Source organism: Taeniopygia guttata, chromosome 2 (assembly GCF_048771995.1).
Source record: "Taeniopygia guttata chromosome 2, bTaeGut7.mat, whole genome shotgun sequence".
NCBI lineage: Eukaryota > Metazoa > Chordata > Aves > Passeriformes > Estrildidae > Taeniopygia > Taeniopygia guttata.
This window is the reverse complement of record NC_133026.1, coordinates 27,329,339-27,346,465: the sequence shown is the minus strand read 5'-3', so window position 1 is coordinate 27,346,465 and position 17,127 is coordinate 27,329,339. Positions and strand designations below refer to the sequence as shown.

At 36.3% G+C, this 17,127-nt stretch overlaps 1 protein-coding gene across 1 annotated transcript in view; it reads left to right on the top strand.

Moving 5' to 3' along the window:
- The window catches only part of THSD7A (thrombospondin type 1 domain containing 7A), a 267,166-nt gene that overhangs the window by 233,668 nt on the left and 16,371 nt on the right, over positions 1-17,127 (top strand). Inside the window, exons 17-24 of the mRNA XM_030264733.4 lie at positions 3,512-3,690; positions 7,296-7,301; positions 7,983-8,116; positions 8,738-8,891; positions 9,644-9,785; positions 10,248-10,363; positions 15,703-15,820; positions 16,568-16,713. Of these exons, the coding sequence (XP_030120593.3) occupies positions 3,512-3,690; positions 7,296-7,301; positions 7,983-8,116; positions 8,738-8,891; positions 9,644-9,785; positions 10,248-10,363; positions 15,703-15,820; positions 16,568-16,713 (995 nt within the window). The remainder of the gene's footprint in view (positions 1-3,511; positions 3,691-7,295; positions 7,302-7,982; positions 8,117-8,737; positions 8,892-9,643; positions 9,786-10,247; positions 10,364-15,702; positions 15,821-16,567; positions 16,714-17,127) is intronic.

The following is a 17,127-nucleotide window of genomic DNA, read 5'->3' as shown; positions in this document are numbered from 1 at the left end:
TTTATGTTCTGAGCCATTTATTTCCTCTTCTCTCTCACTGTCTTTTCTTACCCTTTCCTCTATTCCTCCTTTGTCCCTCTTTTGTTTTGCATTTCTCTGTTGTTTTGAATTCTGACTCTTTGCCATGAAAAGTAACTTCATAGAATTGTATCCTGAGTTGGCAGAGATCCACAAGGATCACAGAGTCCAACTCCTGGCCCTGCAGAGGACACCCAGAGTGTCCATGAACCCAAGGACATTGTCCGAACACCTGAACTCTGTCAGGCCGGTGCTGTGACCACTTCCCTGGGGAGCCTGTTCCAGTGCCCAACCACCCTCTGGGTGAAGAACATTTTTCTAATATATAATCTAATATTTGTGTTCCTCACTTATTTATTTTCTTTTCTGTCTGTTTGGAGAAGCTGTGAAATTCCCTTGTGGGCTCCCTTAACAGCGTTAGTATACCAGTGGTTTGGAGTTTTTTTAATGCTTGTCTTGCATTTTACAAAAGAGTAAGTATTTTTCTCTCCACTCGCCATAAATGCTCCAGACTTCCAGAATCTCCGAGTGATCCTTCCTACCTTGTTAGAGCTCCTTTTTGTGCTTTCATTGATTGACTTGTTGTCTTCTTAACGTCTTTTCCATTCTTCTTGTTCAGCTGTTTAACTTTCATATGTGGAGTTTGGGTCTTAACACTTTTCTGAGAAAATAGGAAAGAGGGAGAGGAGAGCATCATAGGCCAGATACAATGGAGATGGCACAGGAAAGAACTGTATGGTGAACAGAAGCCGTTCCATGAAGCTTGCAGGATTAAGGACCTCGTATAAGATTTCAGTTCAGTATTATTTCATTATAGAGTATCTGGACCACTGCATCCTCTACAAAATGCATTAACATATCAGCAGGTTGCAGTTTTCCATGCTTTGAAACTTAATAAGACTTTATATCTGTAGTAGGATGCTGTTTTGCCTTGGTAAGGCAGTTCTAGTGGCTGACTTCAATGGTGATATTTCATGGATAGTATAAAGTTTGCTCTAGTGATAAGGTTTCATTTGATAATTTATCAAATCACTTGAAATATAGCTCAGGATAATTAAAATGTTACCTGGCAATTGCATATAGAATAATTTATTTGATACAACTTCTGTCTGCAAGTTTCTAAATATATTATTAAAAATTTTACCCTTGTCTGGATGAATTGAAGGGAAATGAAACAAAATAATTTCTAATCTGTCAATTATTTTAGCTTAGTATGTTCCACAGAGGCTTCTTTTGGTAGGCTATGAAGTGTTAACAAAATCCCAAAATACCATGGTATTTTGGGATTTTGATAACAGAAAATACCTTGGCAAAGACTGGGAAGATCTCTTTGAGGGTTACTAAGACAATCTCAGAGGTCTATGGACCTTAAAATGAAGTCTTCCTGAAGGAGTCTGTACTAATTCAGGCTACCTGCTTAAGGATGTACAATATATTTAAAAAAAACTTGAATTTGGGTTTTTCAGACTTTAATTACCGGAGATAGAAATTCTAATAAATGGTAAATGACATAACTGTGTTATAGTAGAAAGGTTTCTCCAGAAAAAAATACTATTTAGAAGTTATGTTGAAAGTACAAGCAGCATTTCAGAATCACAAGAAATTTCACAGAGCAATGAAATCTTCACATAGTTCTATCAGACAGTAAGTATCATTAAATGTTTATTGTTTGGAGGGAATTGTTTTGTTTAACTTGCTTTGGGTTTTTTCCATTTTCATTCGGGAGCTTCCTGATTGTGTGAGTACATCATTTTGTATAGGACTTGTTGAAAGCTCATTTCTGGTGCAGGTACAGGCTTTGGTATTTATGCAATCAAACTTCAGTACAGGCTGGAGCTCTGAGATAGGGTGCATCAGATTTCTAGGACTCAGAGATGTCAGGTAAGGTGAAACGTAATCAATTTTGCATCTACTACTGCAGGGCAATCTATGTCAGCACCTCTGATATGCAGGGATGTCATCCTCAAAAATTTATTTTGTCTAACACAGTGTCCTCTTCATATACTTTCACTGAACTGGTTGCTCAAATAGCAACAGATTTAATAAATATGCTTGATATTCAAATTGATATGTTTGGTGAGCAGTAGTTTCACAGTGCTCAAGTCCAGGATGTGCTCTGTATATTTATTTAAATATTTAACACTTCTAAATAAAGTAAAACCATACAGAATAAAACCACCACCTGAATTTGACCATAAAATATTATAAATGCTACAGTGTGGGTTTTTAAAAAAAACCTTATTTTCTTTGTATCTAAAACAAAATAACTATATCTAAACAAAATTGACTAGAAATAGATATATAGAATTGAAATCTAAGTGTTTTGACTCTTTAAAAACCTGTGCTTTTAGAAGAGACAGAAAAACTTTACTTAGAGGCATAGGTTAAAAACAATTCAGCTCTGATGAAAAGACTGATCCCTTTCGAATTTAAAAAATTCTATATATCTGACAAACAATTGAAACATTTGAAGTCTAGTGAACCATGACAATCTTTTAAGGATGATTTTAGCCAAGTATGTGCCAATTTTGCAACAGTTTCATTAAATATTTTCATGAAATATTTTAATACGTTTAATACGTTTAAATTCACTAAGGTTTTTAATCTCTAAAGTGAACATTTGCTAATGGTCAATACTTTGCAGATCTGACACAGGAAAAGGAAGAAGAGAGTTCAGGATATAGTTTTAGTAAATATGCAGCTTTTTATTTGATGTATTATAGCTTCTCCCTTAAATATTGGAATAAATTACACATATTGCAGAGCTATAGCATATGTTGCTTTTGAAAGAAAGCCATTTTCACTTATTCAGTGAATTGAGGCCTCATGTTACTCCCTACAGACCATGTCATACCCCCTTCCAACCTCTCTGGACCAATGACTTAACCAAAACAAACATCTGCTTTTCCATTCAGTGCAATTATTCAGTGTGCTACTGGGGGCAGATGGTTGTTAATCGACAGATCATTAATGTGGCAGGCTACTCTCTCTTTATAGCCCTAGAAAGGTCACAAGGTGTTAAGTTCCCTTGCTCCAGGCTGGCAAGATGCATTTCTTCTCAGTTGGATTTTTGATGTATGACTGCAATTGAATTACTTGATACAGTTGTGGGGTATCCTTTAATTAAACCTTTTTTCCTTTAAAAAATTACACATATCATTTTGCAGAGTAAGAATGATGCTGCCAAGAGATGGTTAGTGTCAATTACACTGTAGCTGTCAGAAAGTTTGAATGCTGAAATCTGGAGAGTGTGAATCCTAATCAGAGGGGATGATGAGCAGTGAGGATGCTCAGCTGCTACTCTAGCAGTCTCCAGCTATATGTGTCAATTTTCTGCAGAATTTAATTTATCCCTAATGATGAAGAAATCTCTTTATTCACACAGTCCTGTCAAGTCAAACTTTGGAGAATCTAAATGAAGCAGACGAGGGCTTCAGGGAGAAGTCACAAACTGACATGCTGAAGAGATTTCACTTTCTTTCCATTCATACAGGGTATATTGAGGAAGCCTGTATTATTCCATGTCCCTCAGACTGCAAGCTCAGTGAGTGGTCCAACTGGTCTCGCTGTAGTAAATCCTGTGGGAGTGGGGTAAAGGTTCGGTCTAAATGGCTTCGTGAAAAACCTTACAATGGTGGAAGGCCCTGTCCAAAGCTAGATCACGTCAATCAGGTAATTTGATTTATTTTTACATTATTGATATAGCTTTTTCCAAACTTCAGATAACTCTTTTATCTGTATTGTTTTGCTGTAGAAAAACGGTAAAATGTAAGGAGCAGATGGAGGTAGAAGGAGTATGTGTTGGTTTAGAATTCCTCAGGCAGTAAATGATCTGTGTTAACAGTTACTTCCTCATCTGCAAGAATTTTGCATATTTTGTGAACTGCAGATTGCAAGCAATAAAACACTCTTACATGCAGATTTTGAAGACTGTGTTTCCAAAGATCTCTTACCTGAAGGGATTCTCCAAGAAAGATGGAGAGAAACTTTTTACAGAGCCATGTAGTAACAGGAAAAGCGAGAATGACTTCAAACTGAGAGTAGATGTGTATTAGGAAGAAATCCTTCACTCAGAGGATGGTGAGGCAGTCGAATGGGTTATGCAGAGAAGTTGTAAATGCCTTATCCCTGGAAATGTTCCAGGCCTGGTTGGATGGGGCTCTAAGCAAACTGGTCCAGTGGAAGGTCCCTGCTCATGGTAGGGGGCTTGGAACTTAATGATCTTTAATGTCCCTTCTAATCTTCTAATATATGACAGGGGGTGAAATGTCTCATTACAGTTGCTCAAACTGGCAAGATGCTTAGTGTCACTCTGTGACCATCTTAGATCAGAAAACAAAACTCTCAAACAGTAATCCCAGTGTCCCTTAGTGGGCTCTCCTCAAGCTGGAGCTTGACCTTCTTGGGTACACTTGCTCTGACAGTGCAGTTCTAGTCACAAATACAATTCTGAGGTCAGTCTCTCAGTTGTCCCACAAACTGCACTTTTTACTGCAGTATGGAGCAGTCTGACCACACAGTCTGGATCGTCTTCAATTGAAACTAAACTATAAATTGTGATCCAAGAGCACCCTGGGAGTGCTAGAATGCTTGGACTGCTAATAAGCATTTAGTCTTTGGGACCAAGTTAACACTGGCCCAAGTTAAACCCTGAAGTTTCTTTCCTTGGAGAGTTTTAGAAAGGAAAAACATTCCTTGTCAATTAACTTACACTCTTCAAAGTTGATTTATATTCATATTACTGTTGAATTTAATTTAGTCTACAGAGACATATTAAACAACCACCTGATCTTTTCTGTAAATATTCAAAGATTTTTTAAAAATGTGCTCTCAATTTACATTTGAATAAAAATGCAGGTACTTAATATTATCCTATTGACATTTTGATAGAACAAAATGAAATGGCTTGTTGATCTAATTTTCTACCTTAGGGGATGTAATTAGTTTTAATTTAGAAAATCATAAGTGTTTAACCGCAGCTAATAAACCAAGTTTGTGATCTACTTTAACAAAATATGAACTAGAATGAGGGTTGCTGGATTTGGGTCAGCATGTAAATATGCTTTAAATTAGGAGGAACATATTTCAATAGGAGCAAATTATAGTCTATACAAAACTCTTTTTCCTCCTTTAATATTCATGTAGTACATAATAGGCTTGTATTTTTCTGCATCAAAGGTGATTTTGCTGGAGGTCTGTTCACCACTTCTGTGCAACACTATTGCCCTCTGCCGGTACTTTCACTCATTTGATTTGTGGTTACATGATATTTGCCAAATAATGGTTGATTCGAAGTATAATTATTATAAAAATAAAATTGAAATATAGCACTATCATGAGAAGGACGTTCCACAGATAATACAAGGATGCTGAAGAAATATAGAGCCTGTATTTTTTCTTTCTAAATACATTCCCTTTCAATTCAGAAAGATACAGAGAAATACAGAGATATTTCAATTTTGAATTAGTTATTTAAACTAAATAACTAATATATTATATTAGTTATTTATATATATTATATTTATAAACTAAATATTATCCATCATTCAGCTGGAAAATAAATTACTTTTCAGAGTCATCATTAAATAATCATTTAATATAATGTGTTTAAGTTACATATTTATTACTTATTTTTGTAACATTCTTATTTGCATACATATGACCCATAGTGGGAAGATTGGATCTTTGGTGCCCACAAGTGTGTGTTCTATGATTTACAGAAGAACTATGCTGTAAGATGCCATCTAGGAATTATGAACCTGGGGAAAGGCTGCAACATGTTGTCTAGCCTAGGGAACAGGAGATGGAAGGGAGAATGCTGGCAGTCTGTAGAACATACATAAAGGGCTGTTGCAAAGAAGGAGGAAATAATCCATTTTCCATGGCCATCATGGATAGGATAAAAAGCAGTGGGCTTACACTGCTGCAAGCAGATTTGGGTTAAGCCTTGGGAAAACTTTCAGTAAGGCTAGGGAAACATTGAAATAAAATGCTTAAGACCTTGTTAAGAAGTCGTTCAGTGTCTCTCAGGGCTGACATGGGTGCCTGTGATTTGAGGAAGGACTGAGCACAGTGAAAGCTGGATGTGTCACTCAGTGTCTTTCCTCCCGGGCTGTGCATGCCAGGGTGGCTCTCAAACCACACTCCAGCTGAATAAAGCTTGCTCAGTACTCACTTCAATAGGCTAAAAGACATCATAATTACAGTAATAATTTTGTCAGGTTTGATATAAAATCATGTCAATGGCCATAAGATGGTTTCAAATTAAGGGACTAATCTGAGAATGTTAGAGAAATTAAGGACATCAATCTTTTCATTGATTACAAGCATTATTTTCTCCTTTATCAGGAGTAGAATGTGTATGCAATTCTTATACCATCCAACTGCTGTGGCCTACAGTCATAGCTACAAAAATGCCAGTAAGGTCAGGAGAACACTAGTCACATGTTCCATGCAATATAAAGTCCTCCTCTGGCTTTCTGTCAAGATAACCAAATTTTATGTTACAGCAAAAGCTGTTGAGTGTATGGGCTTATGTATTTCTTCTTATGATAACCAGGGTCGGATTCTTTTTCTACACAAGAATGGTTGCTGAAAGTAAATCAATAACTTGTTTAAGACAAGTCTTAGATTGTTCAGCAGTTTTAGTTGTGCTGGCTTGATGTCTAGAATAATATGTCAAATTAGCTGGTATAATTTCAAGGCAATGGGCTTTAAGTAATTTATGCATAATTAAGATATCCCATGATGGACTTAGGAACTTTGGAAAGATGAGAATTGTTTCATTTCAGTTTCATTTATTTCTTTGAATCTATTGCACTTAATGCTGCCAGAAGAATTTCAATTGATAGAGAAGTCCAGTGCCCTCCAAAAACACTGAGGATTTTCTCTTATCTAAGAGAAACTGGATTCCCTACTGTGTAAAAGTTTGATGCTCATTATAGGCAAAAAGGGAGAATAGTTGAACTATCTAACCAAGAGATTAGGTAATATACAGTTTCTTCCCACCAGTTGTAATTTATAAAATTTATTTTCTTCCAAGGGCAAACTTTTTGCAGATTACCTTATGACAGCAGAGGAGATCCAAGAGAAAAAAATTAATGCCTTTGTCTTTGCAGAAGTTACAGAATATTGTCTAAAATAAAATTGTATATTGTCTATAATAAAATTGTGTCTAAATTGATTCCATTAAAATACCTATGCTTCACTTTAACAATTCTAACTTTTTCTCTTTTCTTTTTTTCTTTCTTTTGGGTTCATGAAAATACTTTCTTCAGGCACAGGTAAGTGTTTATGAAAGAGAGATTTAAGCTCAACATATTGTTCTTGCTCAACATGTGCTGTCTGTCCCATTTTTTGTAATGTATGTTTGAGTCAGTACACGGAACACTGTAGAAATTCCTATATGAGACGCCATTTAAAAATTTGTATTCAAATCTAAACATAATACTAATTCTGGTACACAAATACATTAGAGTAATTTTAAGCATACACAATGAATAAATAAAGTGAATCAATATATTTTGGTATAATTTCTCTTGAGGTCACCTCTCCTTAACAATACAAAACCCCCACAATGAATAACTGGGATAATAATATAATAGTGGGATGGAATTGTAGAGAAGAGAAGACAGAGCTAAAGCACTAGCAGAGCTTTAAAAGCATTTTTTAAAAAGCTGTACTCATGAGCTAGCCTAGTTACAGACTTTATGTTAGTTCTGTTGATAATTTTGGTGGAAATGGCACAGAATGGGCTTAGTGGCTGAGAAAACCAGAGAATCCAGTATTCAATAGTTTCTGTAGTTTTCTAGCAAGTATTAAATCTGTAATATTACTATGGTTTCTAAATCATCAAGTTCATATTTTTTATTCTTCCCAAGAGCATTAATGCTTTTTTCTGTATGATCACTTACATGTTTATCTTACTTGTGTGCACCAAAACTGACACTGAATGTGGATTCCAGGTGTATGAGGTAGTCCCCTGCCACAGTGACTGCAGCCAGTACATATGGGTTACTGAGCCCTGGAGTGTCTGCAAAGTGACCAATGTGGACTTAAAAGAGAATTGTGGAGAAGGTGTTCAAACAAGGAAAGTCAGGTAAAACAGTATTGCTTCTCCTTCACTTTAAAGAACCTTCACCTTCAGTATTGGCTGTATTTAATTTGATGTAATTCTATGTAATGCTTAGTGTTGAGTCCAGACCTGGAGCCTGGCTGATGTAAATTAGAATAGATTCAGGGAGTGCAATATCACTCTGTGTACTTGTTATGGATATAAACCTTGATTCCTAATTTAATCTATTGGTAATTAAAAGGCATATGTGTAAATTAAGGATTAATACTAAGAATATAAAATTTTTGAAGTTTTAATATTTCTGGATTTAAAGTTATCAGCTGAAGTATGCACAAAATATGTCCAAACATAGATGATTTGCATTATTCTGGTTTAGAGGTAAGCTAATGTCAAGCAAATCACCTGCCCAGAGGCTCCCAGGAAATCACTGATAGGGATTGTCTAAATTATGTGCATGCTTTTATGTTGCTCTCATCTGTGAAAACAAGGATTGTTTTTGACTCTTCAGCTTTTCTTAGGTATTCACAGATCAATACTTATTTCATTTATGTGCTGACAAAATGTTAAAATGCCTCAGAATACTGTAGAACACATGCCATACGAAATCCATGGCAAATGAAGTTTATGTGCAGTTCTTTTTTCCAGATGCATGCTAAACACTGTGGATGGTCCTTCTGACACAGTAGAAGACTACCTGTGTGATCCTGAAGATATGCCACTTGGTGCTAGAAAATGCACACTGCCATGTCCTGAGGACTGTGTTATGTCTGAATGGGGGTCCTGGTCTCAGTGTTCTTTGGTAAGAAGTATACTGAAGTGCCACATTTATAGTTTTGGGAGGATACTTTAAAAGTGTATGTATGATGTGTTTTGCAAAGATGCTAAACTGATTACACCTTTAAATATCTATACATAGTGTCATCTTGTTGTTTTGTGTTGGCTGCAAGTGAAGTGTGACAGTAATTTCCCATAAACTAAATAGCTCCAGAATAAAAACTAAAATGTGCCCAGTGGTCTCTCTTCCCAGTGTGGGGTGCCTTCTGTGTGGTAGAATAGCTTTGGCAGTGGCTTGTGAGTTTGTCTTTGAGCCTAGCTCTGAGCTTCTGCACAGCAGCACAGTCACTGAACTAAAAATGTCACTATCCTGGTACGAGTGATGAAGTCTGCAGATCAAGACTGAGTATAGAAAAGTAATTTTGGTTCTCCTCTCCCCTTCCTTCCTGACAGGAGTTTCAAAAAGAAATGTCAAAAAACCCCAAAAAAAGCACCAAAAGTGTTTCAGGACTTCTGAGAGGGTGTGGTGCATTACATTATAACATTTGGAAAGCGAGCATCTCAATATTCTGTTTTTGAGTGAAATAGTTCCAAAGTACTAATACTGAAATATGCACTGGTTAGGTTAAAGAAAAGGATTTCTCTTATACATTAGCAGGAACCTGTTATTTCACACTTGTGTTTTGTGAAATGATTATTTAAAAGGTTGTTGTATTGCTGCATAAAGAAATATCAAGGTGCCAAAATATTTAAGCTGTTTCCAATTTTACTTTCAAGCCATGCAATGGAAGTAATGTCCGTGAAAGATCAGCTGAATGCCTAAGACAACCAGACGATGGAAAGCCTTGTCCTGCTGCCACTGAGGCAGAAGCCTGCACTTTGAACAAGAACTGCTACCACTATGACTACAATGTGACAGGTATTTGTGTTATTATGCTCTAGTGACAGCCTGGCACCACATCTTACAGCTCATTGACATTCACCTTACAGCATGGATTTTTCTTACCCAGACACAGCTGCAGAACTTGTACTGAAAGCTGATTCAGGCTGTTTGATTCAGATAAAATATTATATTGAGAATTTTCATGTGAAATGTTCACACTGTAACTCCAGGAAAAGTATTACTCATATAATTTTTGGTTTACTAAAAATCCATACAGCCAAAACCAAACACGCACTTTTCAGGAAGGTACCGTGATATTGACTATTTGCAGTAAAGGTCACAGTTTCCAAAAATGTGTAGCAGCTGGGCTCCGTGAGCCTTTGCATGTGTAAAAGTTTCTTGTGAGGGTTATTTTAGGTCATCAGAATTAGGTGGGAGACTGGATCATTACGAATTCTATCTGAAAGTCTGCAATGCTAATGAATTCCTCCTTTGCAGACTGGAGCACGTGTCAGCTCAGCGAGAAGGCTGTCTGTGGCAGTGGTATCAAAACGCGGATGCTCGATTGTGTTCGCAGTGATGGCAAATCGGTTGACCTGAAATACTGTGAAGAGGTGAGTGGGTACCTGTGAGAAAGCTCTCTTCTAATGATGCTAATTAATACTCAACCAATTGAGCTGTATGGCATCTTCACCAGATGTTTTGTAACACTATTCATGGATTATTAAGTACCTCTGAAATGAACCGAGCCATCAATTGATTTTTATACTATTTCCTTTGGTTACTTTTAAGTGCCTCTGTGAACATATGCTAATTATTATGTCCTGAAGAAAATTACTTAGAAACAATAATTAATAAAGTAGAATAAAGGTAATAAATCTCAATCAGAGTACTAATCATGATCCTAATTTGATACAACTTCTGCATGGAGTCTTGGACACCTGCCAGTATCAATCATTTACTCACTGTGTTGGAAAATATTTCTCACATGTCATTTTGCAGCTGGGCTGAATGCTAACTTCCTGTATCCAGCTGTGTGTTGCAAAAAAAACCCAAGCTAGTGTGAAAAAATGTGCAGCATGAATATAATATTAAGCAGGAGCATATATGGAGCACTAGCTAGCAGACATGAGCTCTTAAGTTTTGAAAGAGTCATTTTGCAAATGTTCATACTAACCTCCAGTTTGACAGCACTGGTTTCCTGCCAATTTGTGGGTCAATCCTAAAGCTTTCAATTGCATGGAAAAAAAGGTGACAACACCACCAGTACTACTTTAACTGCAATCCTCCATGCATTTCTGATGGAAAGTAACTGCATTTGCTTCAGCTGCCATTCCCCCACCACCATGACATCAGAAATAAAAGTACTGGCAATGGGGTACAAAGGGGGAAAGGCCCCCATAACAGTTTTGGCACCAACAGCTTTTCTGTGGGACCCTTCTGGCTATTATTTGCTCTCAGGATGTGCGCATAGGAAAGAGTCTCATCAGCAGTGGAGGGAGTCAGGAAACTCATCATTTACTTTGGACTATAATTTTATAAGGGTGTATCTGACCTACTTAAACTTCTCCAACCTCCTATGCCATCCTGGATTCCTGAATCAATAAGTTCTTATCAAAAGCAGAGAGTTTCAGCTGAGACTTATTTCTGTCCCATGTTCCTCCTTCCCTCATAGTTCTTGGTTTTTAATAAAATCTAATAATTTTACAGAATCATAAATTGATTAGAGTTGGAAGGGTTCTTAAAGATCATCACCTTAAAGATCAAAGCCCCTTCTGTGGGAAGGATCACCTTTCACTCTAGCAGGTTGCTGAAAACCTCCTCCAACCTGGCCTTGTAAACACTTCCGGGAATGGGACATCCACAAAAATTAGGTCTCAAGTTTTTACTCAGGATATGACTACCTACCAGCAAGTTGCTGTGAAGTCAAAAAGGCAATGCATTAATGCTTTTTATAATGTTTTAATGTGTTAGAAAAGAGAAAGAAATGTTTATTATTTCAAAAAGCTTGCAATATCAATTAATTAATAACAAGACATGATGTAAAATATCCATCCAAATAAATATTTCAACATAAAAAAATATTATTACTTAATTTTATGGGAAAATATATTTCTTCTACTATAAAACCAAGAAATTATTCCTATTTAAAGATTTAAAACAACATTTACAATGATTACATTTTACATGAAAATCTAATTTCAGAAAACCTCTCAAGTTTTCCTGCATTTAAGAACTGAAAGTTTATTTTTCTGAGGAATAATGAGGGCAAGAATATAATATCTCAAGGGCTACTTGCTGTAAATGACTGGCCAACAGACATCACTGCAGTGATGTCCTGGATTTATCAACAGATCATATAGAGATGTATCTTGTAGAAAGCTCTGATCCACTCCCTAGTCACACAGTTAAGACTATTTGTTGAATTATGGATGTGTAAGCAGTGGTCCAACAAGGTCAAAGGCTGATCCAATAACGGAGAATTAAAACCTGTTAACCTGATTAACAGGAAAGCCAAGCTGTTCAGATCTTAGCAGACCCTTCACTCTAGAGATCTGAAAGCCAGCTCTGTGACCTTGAAGGTCATGAGAGGTGAGTATTCAAGAAATTATCAAAATGTGAATCCATACTATACACTTCTTTCTAATGATCCTTCAGGGTGGGGCTTTCTGATGTTTTTACATTATAAGTGCAGTGCAGAAATATTAAGCGAAGTTCAAAATGAGGTGCATGTGCTTGGAAAAGTTTATGAATAGAAAAAATATGAAGTAATTTTGTAATGACCTAGCTAATGAATTTCCTCTGAGCTCTCTATAAAGCTTTATTCTAGATGGATGAGTAAATATTTACCTAATTTATGTGTAGGTACATTTACTGAATTATGTTCCTTATTATTATATGCAAAGAAGAGAGCTCATAATAGATAAACCTACAATGATCCCTAAGAAATTAGGATTCATTATTGCAGTGAGTTTCTATAATATGGTTCAAGAAAATAACAAAGCCATATATAAAAAACCCCTTCATACTGAATTTTGTCTATAACCATCTCCAGGTATGAGCATCAGCAGAGTTAAATACTAACATTTCATCTGAGCCCCTATGTTGTGGTTTCCTTATGTGTCCATATGATCTTGTATTTATTTGAGTTGATCATCTAAAGAAGGTAACCAGTCATCTTGATTACTGCCAAGATAAAACAATTTCCAGAGCTTATTTCCACATCCTGATTATGTTAATGTAGTTCTCTTCAAACTCTGAAAGCATAGTAATCCAGTACTACTGATTTCTATTTATCACAAGAATTTGACTTCTCTTTCTTTGAATATTTAAAAATCAAATCACCTCAAGCAAGCTGATCCTGTTCATATTCCTTTTTATAGACTTATATTTATTTACCATTAATTAAAGATGAGAAAAGCCTAGAAACTAGCAGTTGTGTCTGCATTAAAAAGCAGACTTTGCTGGTTTGTTGGTGAACAGTCTGCTTGTCTGATTACATAACCTCCAGCAGCAGGATTTAATCTTTGGTGTCAAAAATTCCTATAAACTAATACAAATACTTCTTGTGGATCACAGGATTTAAGGAGCATGCTGGTGTGGCAGCCCGCTGCCCCTGGCATGTGTGACCAGAAGCACGGAGCACACAGGGGTACCTTTCATTACCTGACGTTGATTCAGAAACCACAGCTCTTCCAGGACAAAAGCTTTAGGGTCAGGGAGCTACTGAACACTTCTTCAAATATTTTCTACGCTTTTGAAGTTGAATTGTGGTTCATCAGTTCAAGGAAGGAGAGGGATGAGAAAGGAATATGTGAATACTATTGAATTGCAAGCTGTCGGTTGTTCCCCAGATCTATTTAAGCAGCACTTCAGTATCTAAGACATGCAAATAGGAGGTCACTGTGGGTAATCTGGTCTTCAGCTTTCTCCTCTTCTCTGTTAATATCTTTCTTGGGCTTTTCCCTCTTGAGCTGCTAAAGTCCAGCTGAGAAGACCAGAATTGAAAGAGAGCAGTCATGTTTCTATAATTGGCAGGAATCCATTCAGCAGGCTGTAAAGCTTTTGCTCAGAAGGTTTAACACAAATATGGACTTCAAAGAGGGTTCTCTAGCTTCTTAATCATCCAAATTCCAGATTATCCAAAGGTTTCAGGTGTTGTCTGTGTGTGATAGCTGCATAATCAAGGCTGTACCAAACTACCAAGAAAAGCCAAGAACTCATTCTTTGATGTATAAAAACAAACAGAGGTCTAAACCCTCATTTGTCTCAATAAATGCAAATACAAATTTAAAACTTGGTGGGTCTATCAGGAGGAGGTATTTTCAGTACTTGTGGTAGTTTATTTATGGAGGATATGTTAATGTTGTGCCTAATTATTGCTCTATGCTTGTGTTTAGTAGAAAATAGTGGTTTATTTACTTTTTAAAGTCTTAAATGCCGATATGCTGATTTTATATAATAAACTTTTCCAGTCATTAAAATTAATAGGTTTTTAAATGTCTAGTTTGCTTTTTTTTTTTTTTTTTTTTTTTTTTTTAAACTGGTGGGGTGGGGATTTTTTTATTTTAAAAGATATTCACAACTGCCTAGGATTCTGAAATGCCTCAATGATGATCAAGGTCACTGATCAGGACTACTGGTGAGGTCCAGTGAAAAGGTCAGTCCTTTGTGCTGGAAAGCTGTAGATCTGTTCATGTTGGCAGGACTGATTTTCTTTCACGCTTTAGATCATACAACCTATAACTGACCTACCCTTTTTATTCAGCTGTGCAGGATGCAGGTGTTATTATGCTAATATTTTTGCCATCAGTTTCATTTCATCTTGCATGATATATTCTCATGTGTGTTAGTGAGAATATCTCTTTCTTTGCATGGATGGGGAAAATCTGGAGAGTGTGAGTTTATAAAAACATAGAAATGGCTGTCCAGGATCAGACCAAAGGACCATGTAGTTGTTGTGCCATGTCATGATCATGATTATAAAACCTGTTCTTCCCCAGGGTGGGGTGTTACATTGAATCATACCTGAGGAAAAAGTGAGAATAGAATATATTTTTGGGACCACTTTAGTCTTGAGATTAATTTCTCTGTCCCCTTCTCTCAGACTCCTCCAGCAGCTAAAGCTTTTAAATTATGGATGTTGTAGGATTCTGGTTATTTGCAAAGTTTTTCAGAAAAGAATGTGAATATGTTTTGGGGGGTTTTTTGGTTTTGGGCTTTTTTTTGGGGGGGGGGTTGGTTTTTTTTTGTTGTTGTTTTGTTTGTTTGTTTGTTTTTGGAAAAAAATTGTCAGTGTCATGTCAATATCTTTGTATGGATGGCATGGTAGAATAGAATAACAGAATAATCATGCACTTATACAGCACATTAGGAAGGAAACATGAGAGGCATAAGCATATGCCCTTGGAAGAGTAAGAAGCACAGACATACAAGAGTTTCCACCTACTCCTTTCACAGCTTCTACCTGTTTTCAGCTCTTGAACTGCATTTGCCTGATGGGTTTTCTGTGTATTTAAGCCTTCAGATTTCTCTTCCATTAACTTGTTCAGTCTCCCTTGACCTCCTTTCAGCATCTGCACATCTTTTGAGTATCTAGTACGTGTTCATCCTCCTCCTTTTACTAGTTTTGAACTTGGCTTCTATTATCACTTCAATTCACTTATTAATAACTTCAGTATTTTTGCATTCCTCTTTCAAAATGCTTCAAAAATAATTTTGGCCTTCATCTGTTGTAAAAAGTAATAGTGTAGAGATTAAAACCTCCATTTATAGGTTCTAGTTTAGAAAATGATTGATGAAAATAGGATTTATGCATGTATATAAAGATCAATATGTGCATTAGGACTGTCTTGAAGTGAGAATTTTAAATGTCCTAGTTACTTTTTACCTTGCACTGATGCACTGATACAGACCTGGAGTTTTGTGCTAACCATTTAACATTTTCTTTCAGCTTGCTTTGGAAAAGACATGGCAAATGAATATGTCCTGCGTGGTGGAATGTCCTGTGAACTGTCAGCTCTCTGACTGGTCCACTTGGTCTGAGTGCTCTCAAACATGTGGCCTTACAGGTCAGTACATACCTTTAGCATATTCTAAAAACTGAGAATTCCTCTTTCCTTATATAAATAAGTATTTGAAGTAGAACCTGTATCTCAATGAAGCTGGGTAGCATATCGCTCATGGTTGGAGAGGAGGTAATTGTTGCATATCACTCACGGTTGGAGAGGAAGTAATTGTTGCATAAGCCTATTGTATTTTAATTTTCTTTGGGCCTGAGTGAAGAATCCTCCATCTTCTGCAAAATCTGCATGTAATATTTCCCACACATACAGTGACAGATAGTTGCAAGTTCTTGTTTGCTGGAATCAGACAATTATGGAACACATGTTTCTTGGTTAACTGAGGGAAGAACACAGCATGTCGACCTCTTCTAGCAGCAAGCTGCAGATGAAGAGGAGGAGTCTCCACTTAAATGAACAAACATGTCATCACATTCATAAAGAATACTTTTCTTCGGGCTTCTGAACTAGGAAATTACTGTTTTTGTTTGCTTTTACAGGAGCAATCCTAATCAGACATTCTCCTGCACTTCTTACACTACAAAAAAAGACAGAATATAAAGTGTCTGACTTAGAAAATATGAATCCATGTAACAGATAAGAGCAAACAGATCAGCTTTATAATTCACTTTTTCAAATCACAAAAAAAAATGCTTTATTCAAGCACAATACTTTTTAGCAAAATATAACATCTTGAGGGATAAATCAGTCTAACCACTGAAATCTTTATTGTTATATTGCTGCTTTTTGTTACAGGAAAAATGATCAGAAGAAGGACCATAAATCAGCCATTTCAGGGTGATGGGAGACCTTGTCCTTCTCAGATGGAACAATTCAAACCCTGTCCAGTAAAACCTTGTTATCGATGGCAATATGGTCAATGGTCTACATGCAAAGTAGAGGTAAAAGCCCTATGGGACTTAGAAGTTATGGAACATGTGGATCCAGGCATATTTGTGATATGCCTGGATACCTCCTTATCAACTCTGTAAACAAATTGCTTCTATCTCTCTTATACAAAAACTAAAGTTTGTTTTTTTCCTTAGATTTCATATTTATCAATGGATGTGACAGTGTCCTACAGATATTCAGAGTACAAATGTAATCTTTGGTACCTGAGCAGTATCTTTGCTAATAATTTAAATACTTCTATTGCAAAAGAATATCAGCAGAAATGTATTCATATATTAGAAGATATCTTCACTTGACATACTGCTCTGGTTTCAATTCAAAAGCATAATTATCTCTGTAACTTAAAAAACAAGTAACAGTAACCAGGAATTTTGGGTTGATTTTTCTTTTTGTTTCAGAAGTAA